Raw genomic sequence first — 22,240 nt, forward strand, 5'->3', positions numbered from 1 at the left:
GGAAATGGGTATTTACAGTATTTACAGTATTTACAGTATCATGGTATTTAAATTGTATTTACAGTATTTACAGTATCATGGTATTTAAATGGTATTTACAGTATTTACAGTATTTACAGTATCATGGTATTTAAATGGTATTTACAGTATTTACAGTATTTACAGTATCATTGTATTTAAATTCTATTTAGAGTATTTACAGTATCATGGTATTTAAATGGTATTTAGAGTATTTACAGTATCATGGTATTTAAATGGTATTTACAGTATTTAGAGTATTTACAGTATCATGGTATTTAAATGGTATTTACAGTATTTAGAGTATTTACAGTATCATGGTATTTAAATGGTATTTACAGTATTTACAGTATTTACAGTATCGTGGTATTTAAATGGTATTTACAGTATTTACAGTATTTACAGTATCGTGGTATTTAAATAGTATTTACAGTATTTAGAGTATTTACAGTATCCTGGTATTTAAATGGTATTTACAGTATTTAGAGTATTTACAGTATCCTGGTATTTAAATGGTATTTACAGTATTTACAGTATTTACAGTATCGTGGTATTTAAATAGTATTTACAGTATTTAGAGTATTTACAGTATCCTGGTATTTAAATAGTATTTACAGTATTTAGAGTATTTACAGTATCGTGGTATTTAAATGGTATTTACAGTATTTAGAGTATTTACAGTATCATGGTATTTAAATGGTATTTACAGTATTTAGAGTATTTACAGTATCCTGGTATTTAAATGGTATTTACAGTATTTACAGTATTTACAGTATCCTGGTATTTAAATGGTATTTACAGTATTTACAGTATTTACAGTATCATGGTATTTAAATGGTATTTACAGTATTTAGAGTATTTACAGTATCATGGTATTTAAATGGTATTTACAGTATTTACAGTATTTACAGTATCCTGGTATTTAAATGGTATTTACAGTATTTACAGTATCCTGGTATTTAAATGGTATTTACAGTATTTACAGTATTTACAGTATCCTGGTATTTAAATGGTATTTACAGTATTTACAGTATTTACAGTATCATGGTATTTAAATGGTATTTACAGTATTTAGAGTATTTACAATATCATGGTATTTAAATGGTATTTACAAACCATTTTTCACTCACACAGTGCTCTGTAAGGTTAGACTGAGTCTCCAGAAAAAGGATTTTAAGTTCATGTAATCATGTAACCGTCGTGGCTCCATACCTGTTTGTGGGTTTCTATGTTTACTGACCTTTCACCTCATCTGTGTTTGGGTCAATGAGCCTCTCTGGACCACAGTCCATGGCACTGTGAGCATAACGCTGGACACACAGAACGCACATTCAAGATAAATACAATTACAGATCACGATAATAAATGAGATTAAAACATGTAGACAGCACAGAGTTTGAAAGACTGACCGGAGGCCTGTTCACCACCCAGTACGCCCTCTCCTGGCAGTCAAACACCACGCGATCTGGCTTCTTCCTCTCTTTGCCAGCCCTGACACATGTACAAGCAGGTAAGTGGGGTATTAAGAGGAAATCATCTGAAAACCTAAAACCAAACAACAGAAGTGCCTACAAGACCCGTCACAGCATCAGGACCAATCACTGTACATTAGTGACCACGCTGCAGCAAACTGCACTTTAAGAAATCGTCTCAAAAACCAATCTGTGGTGGCAGCGGGGATTATAGTGCACGCGGCATGTGCAGCACTTCTGAGATCTATGCAGGAAGTTGGAAAATACGGTGCCGTCACATGTCTGTGGCAAACCAAAGCCCATATTACTTTGTACTTTGCATCATGGCTGTTGCTTAACCTGACCCCAAAAATGGTTTGTTACGCAGAACCATCGATGAAGTTCTCCGTGGAACTGTGATGAAAAAGAACAGGCAGGTCGAGCTACGTTTCCCTCAACCTAAACGAATCAAACCGTCTGACGTAGAAGGAAGAAAGCAGCTGTAGGTGGAGCTTTGAAATCTAGCCAACAAGAAGGCATCTGTTTGTGTAGCAACAGCTGCTTATTACTGTCAGGAAGCAGTTTGTCACAGTGCCTGATCCAGGTGTGTCCGTCCTCCTCTCCCTCCCACTGTCTGTCTCTATCCAACAGTTTAACAGCCAGGTAAGCTGATGCCCTCGTCCCACTACCGTTTAAGGTCAAGATTGATTGTGTCAAACTTGCATTTAAAGGAAGAAAATTTTACTTCTTCAGAGATAAAAATAAAAATAAAAATATTTTAAAGAGGAAACGGCTGAAAAGGTGAGATCATAAATACCAAAAGTGAACAAGAATGAGGGCTTCAGTTTCCTAAATATAACTCACCAATCGTGTCCCTTTAAAGCAGTTCCATTGCTTTAGTATCCAAAAATCAAACGTTTTTACATCTATTACAAGCTGTGATAGTGTCACTTACTTATACTGTTCAGTTGCTTGCATCACAATGAAATCCCATTTGTGGTTCAGCCATTCATGCAGGTGATTGTAATGTGCCTGTTTGAAACACAAACACACAGCGTGGAGCAGCAAGGTGAAAATCCCTTTTAGTTTAAGAGTTTAATCAGCACTGCTGACTGCATTCGTTATAACCAGGAGATGAAAGAGCCTCTGATCGGTGAGACGCCAGAGAAACAGAAAGGTGAAGAGGAGGCGAGCATCAAAAAGGCAGAAAGAGCGCCCACAGAGTAAAAGTGTGGCACAACCGAGGCAGAAGCTATGAGGCCTGGTGACGTTTGAAAAGTTAATTGTCTTATGAATGAACACTTCATCACCATTTCATTCCTGCTGCTTCAAATAGAAAAACAGTAAAACAAGAAGAACCAAAATTGCATGTTGGTTTGTGTCAGTATCTGTGACATCAGCCTTCAACTTAAATCTTCAGCTTAAATCTGAGAAGCCTCATTGAGTCGAAGACCAGTAGACTTAATGTATTCCAGTTAATAATGGAGTAATGATCGTGCTACTCGTGCACATGTAAAAGCAGACACATTGTCATACCTGCTCATATGGTTCCAACGCGCCCTTCTTCCGGATGTTCCGCTTTGCCAGGTAAATGGCTAAAAACACAAAACCAAATAAAAACACAGTCAAAACACAAAAAGTAACTTTTATTCATCAGATTATTAGCTACAATAAAACCAGTCTTTTTATGAACAACATTATTTTCTTTATAATTTACTGGTTTAAATGTGTTTGTTTAATATAAATCCTGTTAATTTCATAGTTGTTTCAATGTCCTCCAGGTTACTGCTTTATACTGTTACTATATTAAAGGAAGCAAAGTGGTTCATTAGCAGCTTTAACATGAATGATTTCAAATGATTCGATCCTACGATGTGATAAAATTAGCCCAGTGTTTCCATGCTGCAGACAACCACTGATGTTGGCACACGGACTCAACACAGGCTTGTTTCTCCTGGGCTGCCTTTGTGGACCAGCTTTCAGCTTCTTATTTATTATTTATATTGACGCTGTTTGCTGAGTGCATCGTGGGAGGCTTTTTCAAAGCTCCGCTCCCTTTGAAAAACATCAGGATTTGTTTCTGAGTAGATCAGGCGAGAACGTTTTTACTTATCTTTGTGGAGAAAATTTAAATACAAAACTTTTGTCAATTAATTCAACCTAAATATATTTACCTAAAAACAGACAGTCAAGTTTTATTGTTAGTTTAAGTGAGTTATATCATTAATACTCCTACCAGTCGTTCTCTGTATTTATTTATTATTACTTTAAATCCAATAAACTTCATTTCACTTCCCAAACATCACTGTGTGCGTCTCCTATATGATATATTTAACTGGCATTTTTTATTGTAACAACCAACGATTTATACAGGAAAATAATGACTATTAACAAGGCTGCCCAAACTTTTGCATCCCACTGTAAATGTTTAATATGTGGTGATTGAGGTCCCGCCTGCAGGTTCCTGTAGAAACAAAGTGCAGCTAAGTTCATATCACAGGATACCCACCATAATCAGAGTCGTCTGGGACCCATCTCTGTGTTGGCCAGAAGTAAGGAGTCTGAAAATATTGAAAATGAAACCAGTTATATGTCTGCTTTCAATGTTTATTTAAAATGTTACTGAAACAACTAAATTACAGCAACAGTCTAAAGAAAGCTCGTGTCCTTCCCTTTAACTGTACGCACATTCTTTGGTTTGTTTAATGAATTGTTTAAAACAGCCCACACACAGAGACATGGCCAGCACACAATTATTTTATGTCATAAAAACATAGTGCAAGCAAATCATTTCACAGGAGTTTATTCCCAGTCGCACAACAATGTGTGTGTCATCACACACGTGTCTGCTTCCCACTAACTGTGGATCACTTTAATGCTGGAGGCAAGTCTCTGCACCGCTGTCCCATCAGTCTGTTGTAGAAAAGGATGAAACGTTTCAGGACTTAAAAACAAAAACTCATAACGAGAATCGGGAAAGGATGGTGTGAGCTCAAGGATCTAGAAGTGATAACTAAGATAGAGACATGTAAACATGCCTGCAGCAAACACATGTATCTGCACACACCATCAAAGTGAAGCCAGTACAGTACAAAAGAGAGCTACAACATACCTCCTTCACACAAGCTTTCTTACTTTCTGACAGTGACACTCCAATGGATGCATCACAGGGCGACTTGGTTTAGTTTCTCGCCCAATGATATTTGGCATGCAGATGGGAGGATCCAGGAATCAAACCACCAACCTTTTGATCAGTAGAGACCTGCTCTACCACATGTGTCAAACTGAAGGCCCGCGGGCCACATCCGGCCCGGCGTACATTTATATCCGGCCGCGAGATAATTTTATATTTTATTATTATTTTATTACTGTTACGCATGGCCCGGCGATATGAGGCGCTAATAACAGACAGACAACAGATCCCATAATGCGGCACTGCAGCCTCCTTGCCGAACGCTAGGTACATTCCCGCTTCAATCAAGTCAAACTTCTGTTATTGTGAAGCTCGCCGCTCACAATGGTGGAGAGACAAGTTGATTCTGAAAGCAGAGCCTTTCAGCGCCAGTGGGAGGCTGAATATATGTTTACAGACATGCTGGTAAACAGTTTACCAGCAGTTTACATTGCTGTAAACAGTTTACAAAGCATATAGTTAGGGCTGGACCAGGTGACCCTGAATCCTCCCTTAGTTATGCTGCAATAGACGTAGGCTGCCGGGGATTCCCATGATGCATTGAGTTTTTCCTTTCCAGTCACCTTTCTCACTCACTATGTGTTAATAGACCTCTCTGTATTGAATCATATCTGTTATTAACCTCTGTCTCTCTTCCACAGCATGTCTTTATCCTGTCTTCCTTCTCTCACCCCAACCAATCACAGCAGATGGCCCCGCCCCTCCCTGAGCCTGGTTCTGCTGGAGGTTTCTTCCTGTTAAAAGGGAGTTTTTCCTTCCCACTGTCGCCAAAGTGCTGCTCATAGGGGGTCATATAATTGTTGGGTTTTTCTCTGTATCTATGAAGCGCCTTGAGGCGACTTTTGTTGTGATTTGGCGCTATATAAATAAAATTGAATTGAATTGAATTGAATTGAATTGAATTGAATTGAATTGAATCTTTACTCTGCATTTGATGAAAAGAGATTTCTTTATATACAACTTTTAGAACATCCAAATTTTTCCATTTATTTATTGCAGTTCAAGTCAAAAGTCCAATGAACAGCTTGAAATGGTACAAAGGTAAGGGATGAACTGCCAGAGATTTTTTAAAATGTTATTTTTCAAAAACTGAAAAAACCTGTACATTTCAGAATTATACATTTTCAGGGGAACACAAAACGAGTTAACAATTTAAAACTGTTCTGCAGCAGTGGAGGTTTATCAAGTCTTGAAGGCTGCAGCTACTAATTCCTACAGGTGTTTCAACTTTTCTGGATTACTTCCCCCTCTGTCTGCATAAAAGCAGTGTTGGAACACACTGTGGTGCCATACCCTCGTGAGCATCAGTTGAACAGTATTGTACTGCAGAAAGTAGTGTGTTGGTGCACAAATGGTGAGCAAAGGAAAACAATGGAAGAGAGACAGACCATCATAACACTTATAAATGTCGGTCTGTCCTACAGAGAAACTGCAAAGAAAGTCAAGGTGTCAGGGAGTCCAGTTTCCTTCAGCATCAAAGGCTTAGAAACAAACTGTGACAGGAAGAGGTCTGCAGACCCAAAGACACGAGTGAACCAGAGGACAAGTTTCTGAGAGTTAACAGCTTGTGTGATGGCGGCTCACAGGACAACAGCTTCAAGCAGCTTCATAGTGGTCGTAGTGAGCAAGTCTCAGTTTCAGCTGTGAAGAGAAAACTTCAAGCTGCAGGTTTGACAGGATGAGTTGCAGCAAGAAAGCCAGACTTCAGAACAGGACAAAGAGGCCTGGCTGGGCCATGAAACACCACCATTGGACTGCTGAAGACTGGAAGAAGGTATTATGGACTCATGGATCAACATTTGAAATCATGCAGGATCTTTGTTCGCCGTCGAGTAGGTGAAAGGATCAAACATGGAGGGGGAAGTGTGATGGTCTGAGGCTGTTTGCTGAATCCAGGGTCGGTGACTTGTACAGAGTGAGAGGCTCCCTGAACCAAAACAGCTACCACAGCATCCTGCAGCACCATGCAGGACCCTCTGGTATGTGTCTAGTTGGTCAACGGTTCATCCAAAACATAAATCCAAGCTATGTCAGAACTACCTCAGGAAAAAAGAACAAGATGGTGAGCTTGAAAACCTGGAGTGTCCAACACAGTCTCTTTACCACCTCAATTCTCAAAAGTTCTTGAAAAACTGTTTAAAAACCGACTGAAAAAATTTACAGATAAACATAAACTACTCACTGAGAGTCAGTACGGGTTCAGATCAAGCAGATCAACATCATCTATTAGATTCAATAGATTACATCAGAAATACCACAGACAAAAAGCAACATGTGGCTGGGTTATTCAGAGACTTGACAAAGACATTTGACTCTATAGATCAGGATATATTAATAAGAAAACTGGAACGTTATGGTGTCAGAGGGGTCGCTTTAGATTGGGCCCGGAGTTATTTAGGTGACAGGAAGCAGTTTGTGAAATTAAATGGTGGTTGTTCCTTATGTATGCAAATTGCTTGTGGGTCAGTTTTGGGTCCAAAATTCTTCAACATTAACGACATCTGTAAAGTGTCCAAAGTATTAAAAATGGTTCTCTTTGCTGACGATACAAACATCATCTGCTCTGGTGATGATCTGCAGAATTTATTGGAGGATATAAAGTGAAATTCTGGCTCGATAAAAACAAATTATCATTAAATTTGAATAAATCTAAACTTGTGTTATTTGGAAATAGTTTAAATACAAATGCAAAGATTCAAATAGAGAGTCAGTGAAAATAAATTTCTGGGGGTAATAACAGATGAAAAACTTAACTGAGAGCTCATGTAAGATATATTCATTCCAAAGTATCACAAAGCATTGCAGTACTAAACAAGGCAAAGCAGGTGTTAGACAAACATCACTTTATATTCTCTGCTGTTCACTGGTTTCACCATACTTAAGCTATTGTGCAGAGGTCTGGGGCAACAACTACACTGTAAGACCGAATAGTAATAGTTCGATAAATGAAATGAGTTCCAACTACTTAAAAACCTGTTATAAGTTCATACACCTTTATTTTTTTGAGTAGTTTGAACAAGTTTGTTTTTTCAAGTTATCAGTACTTGAATATATTGATTAGTTTCTGACATTGCCCTTAAGTAATTTGAGTTTTAACACTGACGTCACTTACGTGCCTACGTACTTACGTGCGCCACCTGTTTCTTTATGAAGTGCTGGCAACCATCTTGGATTCCTCGCTTCGAGTGCGAATGCCCGCTCATTACTCCGAAAGAAACTTGTGGAACGTTAATATCCGAACAGAAATAAAAACATTTGTGAAGGGTTTTTTTTTTGTGGCATTGCCTTTGACGCTGGATAAAGGAGGACGTGCTATGGTATGTTACGGACTTTTGAACTGGAACAGCTAACGCTCTGCACTTGGCTAGCTGCATTTACCGCCTTTACAGCATCTTCAGGAGGGCTTTTGTGGTAAGTTTTATTTTTTCTGAAACTATAGTTCTCCGTTGTAATATGGGTTTTTATCGTCATAAATGTACAACTCTAGTAGGCATTTAAGAATTACATGCATGCATCGTTTTATCCATGTCGCCTTGGCCCCAAAGTGTTTTGCATGAATTATGCTAATAAGCTCATATTTAGTATAACACATTATTAGTCCCAGCAGAGGCTGCTTCACACTTAGCGCATACATGGATATTGACTTTGGCTAACCCATTTGCTAACTGGTGGAACTTGAAACTTACGTTCTCTGGAGTTGTACATATTAAAACTGGGGCAGGAAAATTGTAGGCACAGGATATACTTACAAAAGCAGTGATTAATCATTACATAATTAGGCGGTAGAACTTGGTTTACATTGCAAATAGTTATGTATACTAAGTTGAAATGTAGAAGCTTCTGAACTGTAAAATTGTTGTGCCTGGTCTATTTTAGGTTAGCTTAAGGGTGAATCCATCAATAATATATTTACCAGACAGTTATTTTTTTCCTTTTATTTTATTCTGATGCCCAGTGTTCATTAGTGAAAGACTTAGTTTTTTTTTCTGTCAGGGGCTGGGTCTGTGACCCAGCATTTTGAGTTTATTTTGTATTTTTGCTTTCTTATGTTATATTGAAATGAGGTGAAGTTCTTGTATTGTTGTTATTATTAGTTAAGGTTTAGTTGAGTTCTGGGCTAGTTATGTTTTCATCTGTGTCTCCTTGGTTATGTGTCTTTTCTGTTCTCTGTGTAGTCTGTCTTGTCTTCTGTGTTTTACTGTTATGTCCATGCCAGGGCAGAAGTAAATTTTCCGGGGTGAAGATGCTGTTTACCTTGACCAGCTAAGACTACAGATTGTAGATGAAGTCGAGAAAAGTGAAAAGAATCCTGATTACAAAGCTGATGCACACAACTTTGGCCTTGCGATGCAAAGAGATCATCAATGATGACCTACCAGTAGGTCAGATCCTGGATTGCTGGCCTACTCTGAAATCCCAGTCCCAGGTAAGAATGTATATAGATGTATCTAACAAGATGTATTTTATATCAACTCCTGTTATCTGGCCTGTTTGAACAAATTATGCCTTTGGAGTGGAAGGATTTTGATGTATTTTGCAAAGATTTATAGACTAATTAGACTAATCAATATTGAATCGGTGTGCAACTTTGCCAAAACAATGTCGGACTCTGTAGTTTTCTCTGGTCCCCTCCCCAATCAGACCAGGAGTGACATGTTTAGCCACATGTTCTCCTTAAATTGCTGGCTGTCTGAGTGGTGTCCCAGAAATGATGTGGGCTTCATAGATAATTGGCAAACCTTCTGGAGGAAACCTGGTCTTGTTAGGAGAGACGGCATCCATCCCACTTTGGATGGAGCAGCTCTCATTTCTAGAAATATCGACAAATTTATTAAACCCCTCAAAACATGACTATCCAGAGTTGGGACCAGGAAGCAGAGTTGCAGTCTTACACGCCTCTCTGCAGCTTCTCTCCTCCTGCTACCCCCCCAAAAACCCATCTCCATAGAGACTGTGTCTGCTTCCAAACAGACAAAAAACAAACTAAAAACCAGCAACAAACAACTTAAACATTTACAAAGAAAGAACAATACAGTATCCACATCTGAACCAAAGAGTAAAACAGTGAAATGTGGATTATTAAATATTAGGTCTCTCTCCTCCAGGTCTCTGTTAGTACATGACTTAATAATTGATCAACAAATTGATTTACTCTGCCTTACAGAAACCTGGTTGCAGCAGGATGATTATGTTAGTTTAAATGAATCAACACCCCCGAGTCATTCTAACTACCAGAAATCTCGAAGCACAGGTCGAGGGGGCGGTGTGGCAGCAATTTTTCACACCAGTCTATTAATTAATGAAAGACCAAGACAGACTTTTAATTCATTTGAAAGCCTGATGCTTAACATTGTCCACCCCAGCTGTGAAACTCAGAAACCAGTCTTACTTGTTATCATCTATCGTCCACCTGGGCCTTACACAGAGTTTCTGTCTGATTTCTCAGACTTTATATCTAATTTAGTTCTGAGCTCAGATAAAATAATTATTGTGGGTGATTTTAACATCCATGTTGATGCTAAAAATGACAGCCTCAACATGGCATTTAATCTGTTGTTAGACTCAATTGGTTTCTCTCAAAATGTAAAAGAACCCACCCACCACTTTAATCACACTCTAGATCTTGTTTTAACATATGGCATAGAAACTGAACATTTAACAGTGTTTCCTGAAAACCCTCTCCTGTCTGATCATTTCTTGATAACATTTACATTTACAATAATTGATTACGCAGCAGTGGAGAGTGGACTTTATCAAAGTAGATGTCTTTCTGAAAGCGCTGTAACTAAGTTTAAGAATATAATCCAGCCACTGTTATCATCGTCAATGCCCTGTACCAACACAGAGCAGAGCAGCTATCTGAACGCTACCCCAACAGAGGTCGATTATCTTGTTAATAATTTCACCTCCTCACTACGTACGACTCTGGATACTGTAGCTCCAGTGAAAACTAAGGTCTCTAATCAGAAGTACCTGACCCCGTGGTATAATTCTCAAACACGTACCCTAAAGCAGATAGCTCGTAATCTGGAGAGGAAATGGCGTGTCACAAATTTAGAGGATCATCATTTAGCCTGGAGAAATAGTTTGTTGCTTTATAAGAAAGCCCTCCACAAAGCCAGAACAGCTTACTACTCATCACTGATTGAAGAAAATAAGAACAACCCCAGGTTTCTCTTCAGCACTGTAGCCAGGCTGACAAAAAGTCAGAGCTCTTTTGAGCCAACCATCCCTTTAACGTTAACTAGTGATGACTTCATGAACTTCTTCACAAATAAAATTTTTATCATTAGAGAAAAAATTACCAATAATCATCCCACAGATGTAATATTATCTACAGCTACTCTTAGTTCCATTGATGTTAAGTTAGACTCTTTTTCTCCAATCGATCTTTCTGAGTTAACTTCAATAATTACTTCCTCCAAACCATCAACGTGTCTTTTAGACCCCATTCCTACAAAACTGCTCAAAGAAGTCCTGCCATTGATTAATTCTTCGATCTTATATATGATCAACCTATCTCTAATAATCGGCTATGTACCACAGGCCTTCAAGGTGGCTGCAGTTAAACCTTTACTCAAAAAGCCATCTCTAGACCCAGCAGTCTTAGCTAATTATAGGCCAATCTCCAACCTTCCTTTCATATCAAAAATCCTTGAAAGAGTAGTTGTCAAACAGCTAACAGATCATCTGCAGAGGAATGGTTTATTTGAAGAGTTTCAGTCAGGTTTCAGAGTTCATCACAGCACAGAAACAGCTTTAGTGAAGGTTACAAATGATCTTCTTATGGCCTCTGACAGTGGACTCATCTCTGTGCTTGTCCTGCTAGACCTTAGTGCAGCATTCGATACTGTTGACCATAATATCCTATTAGAGCGATTAGAACATGCTGTAGGTATTACAGGTATTGCACTGCAGTGGTTTGTATCATATCTATCTAATAGACTCCAATTTGTGCATGTAAATGGAGAGTCCTCTTCACACACTGAGGTTAATTATGGAGTTCCACAGGGTTCAGTGCTAGGACCAATTCTGTTTACATTATACATGCTTCCCCTAGGCAGCATCATTAGAAGACATAGCATACATTTTCACTGCTATGCAGATGACACCCAGCTCTATCTGTCCATGAAGCCAGATAACACACACCAATTAGTTAAACTGCAGGAATGTCTTAAAGACATAAAGACTTGGATGGCCACTAACTTTCTGCTTCTTAACTCAGATAAAACTGAGGTCATTGTACTCGGCGCTGAAAAGCTTAGAAATATGGTATCTAACCAGATTCTTACTCTGGATGGCATTACCTTGGCCTCCAGTAACACTGTGAGGAACCTTGGAGTCATTTTTGACCAGGATATGTCCTTCAACGCACATATTAAACAAATATGTAAGACTGCGTTCTTCCATTTGTGCAACATCTCTAAAATTAGAAATATCCTGTCTCAGAGTGACGCTGAAAAACTAGTTCATGCATTTATTACTTCCAGGCTGGACTACTGCAATTCATTATTATCAGGATGTCCAAAAAACTCACTGAAAAGCCTTCAGTTAATCCAAAATGCTGCAGCAAGAGTACTGACAGGGACTAGAAAGAGAGAGCATATTTCTCCTGTTTTGGCTTCCCTTCATTGGCTTCCTGTTAAATCCAGAATTGAATTCAAAATCCTGCTCCTCACATACAAGGTCTTAAATAATCAGGCCCCATCTTATCTTAATGACCTTGTAGTACCATATCACCCTATTAGAGCACTTCGCTCCCGCTCTGCAGGCCTACTTGTTGTTCCTAGAGTATTTAAAAGTAGAATGGGAGGGAGAGCCTTCAGTTTTCAGGCCCCTCTTCTGTGGAACCAGCTTCCAGTCTGGATTCGGGAGACAGACACTATCTCTACTTTTAAGATTAGGCTTAAAACTTTCCTTTTTGCTAAAGCATATAGTTAGGGCTGGACCAGGTGACCCTGAATCCTCCCTTAGTTATGCTGCAATAGATGTAGGCTGCCGGGGGATTCCCATGATGCATTGAGTTTTTCCTTTCCAGTCACCTTTCTCACTCACTATGTATTAACAGACCTCTCTGTATTGAATCATATCTGTTATTAATCTCTGTCTCTCTTCCACAGCATGTCTTTTATCCTGTCTTCCTTCTCTCACCCCAACCGGTCGCAGCAGATGGCCGCCCCTCCCTGAGCCTGGTTCTGCCGGAGGTTTCTTCCTGTTAAAAGGGAGTTTTTCCTTCCCACTGTCGCCAAAGTGCTTGCTCATAGGGGGTCATATGATTGTTGGGCTTTTCTCTGTATCTATGAAGCGCCTTGAGGCGACATTTGTTGTGATTTGGCGCTATATAAATAAAATTGAATTGAATTGAATTGAACTAATTGAAACTTGTAAACATAAATTTATCGTGTGTGTTCAGATCTGTGCAGAATTGCACAGGATTACAAACCTCCACCTGAAGAACCACTTTTATGGTGTGTTGGACCAACATGCTCCAGAGCTTATTCAGAAAGAAAGCTGTTTGCACAGGGAACGTGTCTGATGTCCTGTCTCAGCTCTTCAGAAGCTATAATCTCCAAGTTAGTGGGTTTTTGTCTTGTTTTTTGAGCTTTATTTAATTTGATCAATTTTTCAATTTTAACTACCATTCTTGACTAGGTTAGCCAATAATTTAAAATAAAAATTTTTCTTGTGATGTAGGAACAAGCTGATATCCATGCCCAACGTGCTGGTGTGCTTCATGCCCTCCCTGCCTATTTGTACCAAGACACCTCTACCTTCATCAAAACGTGGGATGTAAGTTTTGGACAAAGTTGTGAACAATATCTTAGTAGCATCCTTGTTTAGATTTCTCAAAACATTATGACACTTTGACAGTTTGAGAAGCATCTCCATGCTTGGATCTGTCTACAACAGTGTCCATGTCACATAATGGAAATACTACATGTTTTTAATGTGTGTAGACCTTCTATAATGTTCCTAGCCCAACCATACATCACTGTACAAATGGAAAAAAATATATAACTCCTATTGACTTTCTGTTGTTATTGCTACGAAGAGGTATGACTTTGCTTTACTAAAAGTACTATTTGTGTCAGTTTGTTTTCTCAAATCTTTGGTGTGTTGTGGCTTTTTTGTTGTTCAAACAATTGATTTCTGAGCTAGTAATAATCCAGAAATGTGACTTGTATAGATGAAACTAAGAGAAATAGGAATGCACTAACATGTAGTAATTTTGTTTTCTGTAGATGATGCATTCTGATAGACCAGGTATTAGTGAAGTGCCACTTGGACTCCTCCTCATCAGAGCCAATTCCAGCGATGCAACATTGAGAAGACTGCAGTTTTGGTCGAGGGTAACATGATCATTGTTTTCAACACCCTGGCTGATGCATTTCTAGTAATATTTGGACTGACCTACACCCTGCACCTAAGCTACCCAACATGTTTGGCCAACATTTTTGACTTTATTCAGAACGTTTTGATGGGTCTGGAGGGTGGGAAGTTGAAGCCCAAAGTGCTGAGTCTTAAAAATGATCTTTTGGCAACAGAATAATGTCCAGGATTCCTACACAGCCCTCAAGTGCCTGTTAAAGCAAGTAATTCAGTTTATCATGTTTCCGAGTCTGGATAAGTTTTTTTTAAAAAGAGAATAGAATGAATAAATCTTTGCAGACTCCGTTTCATACTTCATTATCTTAAATTCACATCCAAAGTAAAAGGGGTGATTTTATTTTATTTTTTTCCCCCATCATCACTTGTGTTTTAGTTGATTTTGATTGTGTTTTTAGTCAGATAACTGTAAATCCATAGAGAAAATGAAGGACAATCTCACTGCATTTCTGGCTTCTAGGTGGGATCTTGAATGTCACTTAAGGAACGTTCCTCCTGAACTGCTCATAACTGACATAAGGCGCTAAGGAGGTTTATAACACTTTGTTTTATGTCTCTAAAGAAGTATTTTTCTATTTAATGTTTTATTGCTTTGTTGTTGAGACTGTGATTGCACTCTACAAATGTGCATTTTGCATAACCACAGTATTGGCATATTAAAAAGGTTACCAATTATATTTCAGTGTATTAGCTGCACTATACTATACTATTACTTTCATTTGGTTTTCCCATCTAATAATGCAGGATTTTCTTTTCCTTTTGTTTTTTTTTTTTAAATAAAAGGCCATACTCATGTGTTAATCAAATCTGAATACTCTTAAAACATGTTGTGAAATTCTTTATTTCTAATATTGTAACCTTGTGCCAAAACTGGACATTTCTGACATTATTCCCTATAAAATGTGGTGGATTTATGTCTTTGGGCTTTTTGTTAGAAATGCTATGTGTTAAAGTAACACTCAATAAATTTGTAACTTGAATTTATATTTTCTGTCTTATGTTTTTACAAGTGTAATTATTTTGGGCACTTTTTTTTAATATCAAATTCAAAACACAGTAGATTTCGATATTACAAGCATTTGTATTTTAAATTTTTGAGTTGTATTAGCTTAAAATGGTTAACATTTTGAAACTAAATATTAATTCCTAATAGTTACTTGAGCTAGATTTGTACTTGAAACTCAAAATATCAAGTACAGAGTACTAAACCAAAAATGTGGATATAACATAAAAACATTTATCAATGGTACTTAAAAATATTTATCTAAAGCTAATAAATAAAGTGTGTTTATTTAACTTTTATTTTTAAGTTTTAGTTACTTAAAATATTTTATGTAATCAGTTTCACCAAAAGTTTTGAGTTAAATTAACTTATTGGGTTTTACAGTGTATAAAACCACATTACATTCACTTTTTACTCTTCAAAAGAAAGCAATTCGAATCATCCACAGTGCAGCTTACAGGAACAAACTCACTATTTTTACAGTCTGAAATATTGAAAATTGACGATCTAGTGAAATTCCAAACAGCACAAATTCTATTCAAAGCAAAAAATAAAGAACTGCCAGGAAATATACAGAGTATGTTTGTTTTGAAAGAAGGAAGTTATAATTTAAGGGGTTTTTGTCTCTATTTAAAAAAAAAACTCATGATGTGATATTATAGTATATCAGAAATCTGTTCACTATTTTTATTACAAATGATATCAGTTAGGAAGCAACTAAATATTAACTGATAATTTATGGCAAAGGGTGGGATCAAATAAGTGTTTACTTCTTCCCTTTCAACATGTAAATTAATCAGAACTATTTTTTTTGTATGTATTTTGTATTTTTTTCTTTCTTATTTTCTTTTCTAAATGTACCTGTATATCGTTCACATGTTGAAATAAAAAATTACCAACCAACAGCCTCCAGACTTAAACCCATCGAGCTGGTTTGAACTGGACAGAAGAGTGAAAGCAAAGCAGCTACAACGTCCACGTTTATGGGAACTTCTGCTCCAGATATGGGAGAAGATTAGATTTCTGTTGCAGAAAGAAGCCACGGCTGTAATCAGCTGTTATATCAAAGGAGGCGACTTTGATGAGTCAAAGTTTAAAATACATTTTGGTCTATAAACTGATTCCATCTTTTTTAACTCTTTATTTTTACTACACTTTCATTTAAGAATGCAAAGAGACACTAAACTGCATAACTTTCAATAACAAACTGAAAAATCGGGGTGTTTTAAAACTTTTGACTCGTAGTGTGTGTTTCTTTCCTTTTCCTCCAGGCTCAGAGGGAACGCTTTCTGCCTGGTATCAGGCTGAAAACGTTTCCTTGGAGGAGCCAGAGGACAACCCCTGATCCAAGTCCCCTCAGGTCTAAACAAGGAAAAATCTGAAGGCATGAAGACATCAAGGAATTCCAGATGATTCAACATCTTGCTCATCAGACAAATCTGTACTCTGATTGGAGGATCCAGTTCACAGGCCTAAAGGGTTTCTTAGCAGTCTATATGGGTGTTTTCAGTTTCCCTTTGCTGAAGGACGTGTGGCACCATGGATCACGTTTTCATGCAGTAGCTGGTATCAGGTCCAGGAAGTGCTTCCACCTGTTATGTTGTTTGTGTGTATGGTTATAATCATGCAGCGCGTGGTGAGTGCTAGCACATCCTTCAAAGTTTCCTGTGCAGTTCATATAGTCTGAGGCCTGTCCTGTGAAGCTTTACTTATCCAGGACACTTCGAGGTGAACCCTGGTTCGCCAACGTGAGAACCCTGAACCCTTCTTGCCAAAGTACATTACCATGGTTACGCTGCAAACCGAACCTACTCTGGAGCAGGTTACAGGATCCAGATCAGAGATTAACATGAAATCATTGCCTACCAATCAATTCTCCAGAAAATGGTTAAAATAGCAGCCTCGAAGTCTTTGTGTTGGCTTGATGAGCATCAGTAATATACTGTCGTCATGGACCCAACTTTATTCATGTTGACTGCAAACTATTTTACATACACTACCAATCAAAAGTTTGTTTTTTCCTTATTTTCATGACTCTTTGCATTGTAGATTCTCACTGAAGGCATGAAAACTATGAATGAACACATGGAATTATGTGGTAAACAAAAACGTGTGAAATAACTCCAAACATGTTTGATATTTCAGATCCTTCCAAACAGCCTTTGCTTTGATTCCTGCTTTGCTCTCTCGGTGTCTCCATGAGCTTCATGAGGTCGTCTCCTGAAATGGTTTCCAACAGTCTTGAAGGAGTTCAGAGATGCTGAGCTCTTGTTGGTCCTTTGCCTTCCCTCTGCGCTCCATCCACATATATTTGAAGATTAAACCAGGACATTCTTGGCTAAAACATGTTGACAGTGTCTGGGTGACAGACTAACAGGGTGTTTCAAAAGGTTAGGTGTCGTTTGGGTCCACACATGTCCAAACCATTGTGTGGAGGCTGTGTTGGTACAAGAACAGCAACCAGACCAAAGCAATGATTTTGACTCGATCAGCGTTAAGCCCACAACCTGACAGATAAAATACATTTATGAACACAGCTGCAGGGCCAGGAGTGCCAGCATGAAGTCAATAAATACATCATTAAATGATTCATTAAATACTTAATTAAGTAATTAAACCAAAAATTAAACAAATGGGCTTTTAATTAATTTATAAAACATTTAATTCATTATTTAATGATGTATTTATTTAATTCATTTGTTGATGGACTGATCCCCTTTCCAACCTGTATGTGCACAGACACGTTAGCAGGACTGCGTCTGAGTTTGACGCTCACAGGTTGTTGAATTTATGCACAACGAATGTCATTGCTAATAAACACCTGCACCCACAGCATGAAATGATTTGCTCAGATTATGTTTTTTTCTCACGTGTAACTTCTGACAAATTCCATATAAACTCCTTCACATGCTTTACGATGGGACAGTGTGACTCGGACTCTTAGCACATGTAGCAAAGGTGAAGCAAACATTTACCTGGAAACGGTACAGGCTGCTGTCGTTGCACATGACCAGCTTCTTGTGGTTCTGCAGCGGGTAGATGTAACCATAAGCTACCAACATGGTGCCAAAGGCCTGAGCCTCTGGAACAAAGGAAAGAAAATAAAACCAGTTCAAACAACATTTGGCTGGTGTTCTCTTAAATATAAATTCATAATATAGAGGTAATATCCCAGCTATTATAGGGCGAGAGGCAGGGTGACAGTCTGTCGCAGGGCTAACACACAGAGACAGACACATTCACATACAGGCCAACTCCACTTTGTTTGTCCGCTGCTTTCAAAACGTTCTTTACTTTTGTTTGTTTTTTTAAACAAACAAACAAACAAACTTGTACTGATTTTTCCAAATCCATACATTAATAATTAATAAACACTAAAACTGGCTGAAAGAAAACATTTTCAGAAAATAAAAACTAACTTGAGCAAACTCACAATGGAAACTAAGTGAAACTACACTGAAGTAAAAGCAAAAAGGCAAAAAGAAATAAAAACAGTAACTCTGGTAAATGGTGTGTGCAGTGATTTAACGTGTGGAAGTGCAGGGCTGCAGTACATTTAGAAAAAGAGATCGTACCTTCTGTAGTGCTCTTCATTTTGTTGCTAATCCAAGCAACTGTGTCATTACCTGTGTGGAGACACAAATATACTGATCAGAATCAAGAACACTGAATCACACGTCTTTGTGTTTATGTTGAGTCATTTGTTGGTCAGTGGAAACCAAAATTAATGATTAATAATTTTAATGAAAGCCAGAAACACGAGCACACTGGAGGCTAATTTGGAGATCCTGTTCAGAAAGAAGCAGATACTGACATGATTCTTGCTTTATCAGCAAAAACCAGAAGATAAAAACAACTTAAGAATAGAAATTCACAAAGAAAGAACCAAATAGCACCGTCAGCTGTTCCAAAGTGTAAAACAGTTAAATGTGGACTATAAACATTGGGTTAAATTCCTTTAATAATGTCTTACAGAGACATGGTCACGGCATGATTCGTATGTTAGTTTAAATGAATCATCACCCCCGAGTCATACCAACCAGATACAGTTTTATTTTATTTGAGAAGCTGGCACACAGCCTTATAGGCTCAGATATAATATTCATAGCAGGTCATTTTAACATGCATGCAGGTGCTGGAAATGACAGCTCAGCCGTTTAATCTAGTATGAGAGCATCAGGCATTTCTCAAACTATCAGTGAGCCTGCTCAGCACATCCTCACATAAAAACAGAACAGTAAACTCTGAAACCCTTCTTTAGTCTGATCCTTTCTTAATAACATTTACAGTAATAGATTACACAGCGGGGAGCACGGTGGTACAACAAGCAGCTTCTGTTTATCTTTACCAGGCTGACTTCAACTATTATTCATTGTTTCAAAAGGTTTGCTTCTAATATCTATGGATCATTTAACCCTCGTGTAAGGTAGGTCTTCCTGCTAACTCACTGTGCTGCAGAGCACTGGGTTTGATTCTGTTTACTGTTGCTGTGGTAGAGACCTTACTTATTGGTATGAGTTAACTTCAGTAATTACTTCCTCCAAACCATCAACGTGTCTTTTAGACCCCATTCCTACAAGACTGCTCAAAGAAGTCCTGCCATTAATTAATGCTTCAATCAGCTATTCACCACGGGCTAGGCTGGACGACTGTAATTCATTATTATCAGGAAGTCCTAAAAACTCCCTGAAAAGCCTTCAGTTAATCCAAAATGCTGCAGCAAGAGTACTGACAGGGACTAGAAAGAGAGAGCAGATTTCTCCTGTTTTGGCTTCCTGTTAAATCCAGAATTCAAAATCCTGCTCCTCACATACAAGGTCTTAAATAATCAGGCCCCATCTTATCTTAATGACCTTGTAGTACCATATCACCCTATTAGAGCACTTCGCTCCCGCTCTGCAGGCCTACTTGTTGTTCCTAGAGTATTTAAAAGTAGAATGGGAGGGAGAGCCTTCAGTTTTCAGGCCCCTCTTCTGTGGAACCAGCTTCCAGTTTGGATTCAGGAGACAGACACTATCTCTACTTTCAAGATTAGGCTTCAAACTTTCCTTTTTGCTAAAGCATATAGTTAGGGCTGGACCAGGTGACCCTGAATCCTCCCTTAGTTATGCTGCTATACCCACATAGCAGACATGACATTCACCCTGCCATGACTTCTGGCATGGCAGGGTGAATGTCAACCAGATGTGGGCCAGGTCTGGCAATACTGCTATGGTAGCCAATGTTTCAAATGCAGGTTTGACAGGTTTGTGAGTGTACACTTTATCCAAAACCTAGTGAGGGTTTACTCATGTTTACCACCGGGTGGCTGTAGCTCAGGAGGTAGAGCAGGTCACCTACTGATCAGAAGGTTAGTGGTTTGATCCCTGACTCCTCCAGTCTGCATATCAACACTATGAATGTAGTTAGGAAGCACTCAGTTTAGATAAAGTGTGTGGTTGGGTGAATGTGGCATTTTGTATAGAGCACTTTGAGTAATCTGGGAGAGTAGAAAAGTGCTATAAGAATCAGTCCATTCGCTGTCTGAGCAGAGTTTCGTCATGTTACTTTTGCTCTACATGTTGTTATTACATGGCTTGATTAAGGTTCACATCAGGCTGACATCTGGGGCTAGAGCTGAAACTGTTCTGGGTCAGCACAGGGCCAGCAGCTGGCCTTGTGCTGACCCATGTGTGGGCCACTAAAAGGCCGTCATTCAGTGCGGTATGTGGGCCATGTGTAAGCACAGTGTGTGGGCTGGATCCGGGCCCACACAGCAGCCAGCTACCAACACCTACACCCTCCTGATGGAATACCTCTGGTTCTAACACATCATTTATATACTGTAAGTGCTGGCAGAATACTTGGGTCAAATGGATGGCTGCTCAAATTTCCCTTCCAGGCCTTAGTCCAGATTAAAAAGTCACTTTGGTTCTTAGAGCACTGCACAGATATCATCCAATCATGGCTGCTTTATTTAGCTACTAGCCGAGCAGCTTAGGCAGCAAGGCTTTAAATAATCGAGTGAGGCTGTACAGATTAAATACCTGAGAGGTAAACGCACTGTCACCTTGTGGTCTAGCACATCGGACAGGACAAAGTATGAAGGTTCAATAAACAGGAGCATTTAGCTTCAGAAATAACAGGTAGGCTTTAGTGAAAGAACCAAAACTATGAGAATTATTTGTTCTTTTTCTACTTAAAACTTTGGTGACGTTTGTGGTATTTCAAATCAATTTGAAACATTTATTTAATGCCATTTACAGAATTATATGTTTTTATTCACTTGGTTGTTTTTATACATAGCACCAGTTCACAGTAACTGTCAGCTCAAGGTGCACTGTAAGGTGAAGACGACGAGCTCAGACCGACCACACAAAAACAACCCAATGAACAGGACAAAAGATAAACTATGGGCAAGAGTGGAAAGGTCAATGACATGCAGTTACCTTAGTATAATGTATGTAACCTCCCCCATCATCTCCTCAACGAATGGGAAAATCAGAACCAAACTTTGCATGGACATTATAACACATACAGTGATTATTAACATATGTTTGCAAAATATATAAATCTCAATCTTTACTCTGGAATTTTTGGATCAACAGAAGGCTTTCAGGAAGATTTTGGGGAATGCTGATCCAGTCCAGAAGTAAGAAAAGAAATAAATGCGTGAATGCAGGTATTCAAAAAATATATGTCAGAAGTCATCCACGTTCTGTTCATGTTTTCATAGCATGCACCTGACAAGTTCCCATCGTGCCCAACACAAACGGGAAGTAGAGCTGGTCCAAATTTTGTTTGTGTCAACTTCCACAAAGGCCTCAAAATGATAGCAGTTGCTGTGTTAAAGCCTCTGAAAAAACCAGTCCATCACTTGGATTAGTCAGCATGTAAATGGAAGCATCTTTATCATGGATATCACTCATATGCATTACTGCAATTTCCAAGCGAACATGCCAATTTCTATACATGCTCATGTTACCAGGGCACGGCAGATGTCAGGTCATCTGGATTTTGCTAAGAAGGCTGCCAGAATCTTGGATTTGGTCTCAAACTCCCGTCCCTGCAGCAACAGATGTGTTTTCCCCTCATACTTCATTGAAACAGGCAGCTGAGAAGAGGAACGCTCACCTGCAGTGAACCTTCTACCTTCCTCCTTGTTCACCTCATCTTACCATTAATTGTCTTTTCCTCACATTTCCACTA

At 38.5% G+C, this 22,240-nt stretch overlaps 1 protein-coding gene and 1 long non-coding RNA gene across 4 annotated transcripts in view; one reads left to right on the forward strand and one right to left on the reverse strand.

Annotated features, from left to right (window-relative positions):
• Positions 1-22,240, reverse strand: part of rgs9a (regulator of G protein signaling 9a) — a 43,808-nt gene that overhangs the window by 14,859 nt on the left and 6,709 nt on the right. For all 3 annotated transcript variants that reach the window (XM_087837313.1, XM_087837312.1, XM_087837311.1), the window contains exons 3-9: positions 18,628-18,678; positions 18,028-18,134; positions 3,979-4,030; positions 3,006-3,064; positions 2,425-2,501; positions 1,428-1,509; positions 1,266-1,328 (exon numbers count right to left, since the gene is read on the reverse strand). In XM_087837313.1, coding sequence (XP_087693439.1) covers positions 1,266-1,328; positions 1,428-1,509; positions 2,425-2,501; positions 3,006-3,064; positions 3,979-4,030; positions 18,028-18,134; positions 18,628-18,678 — 491 coding nt within the window. The remainder of the gene's footprint in view (positions 1-1,265; positions 1,329-1,427; positions 1,510-2,424; positions 2,502-3,005; positions 3,065-3,978; positions 4,031-18,027; positions 18,135-18,627; positions 18,679-22,240) is intronic.
• Positions 7,969-12,979, forward strand: LOC148094739 (uncharacterized). The gene is made up of 3 exons (XR_015718433.1): positions 7,969-8,073; positions 8,838-9,088; positions 12,783-12,979. It is a non-coding gene; the product is annotated as an uncharacterized LOC148094739 (long non-coding RNA).

Source organism: Neolamprologus brichardi, unplaced genomic scaffold (assembly GCF_056152115.1).
Source record: "Neolamprologus brichardi isolate AB-2024 unplaced genomic scaffold, ASM5615211v1 NODE_ptg000031l+_length_7269946_cov_1, whole genome shotgun sequence".
NCBI classification, from domain to species: Eukaryota; Metazoa; Chordata; class Actinopteri; order Cichliformes; family Cichlidae; genus Neolamprologus; species Neolamprologus brichardi.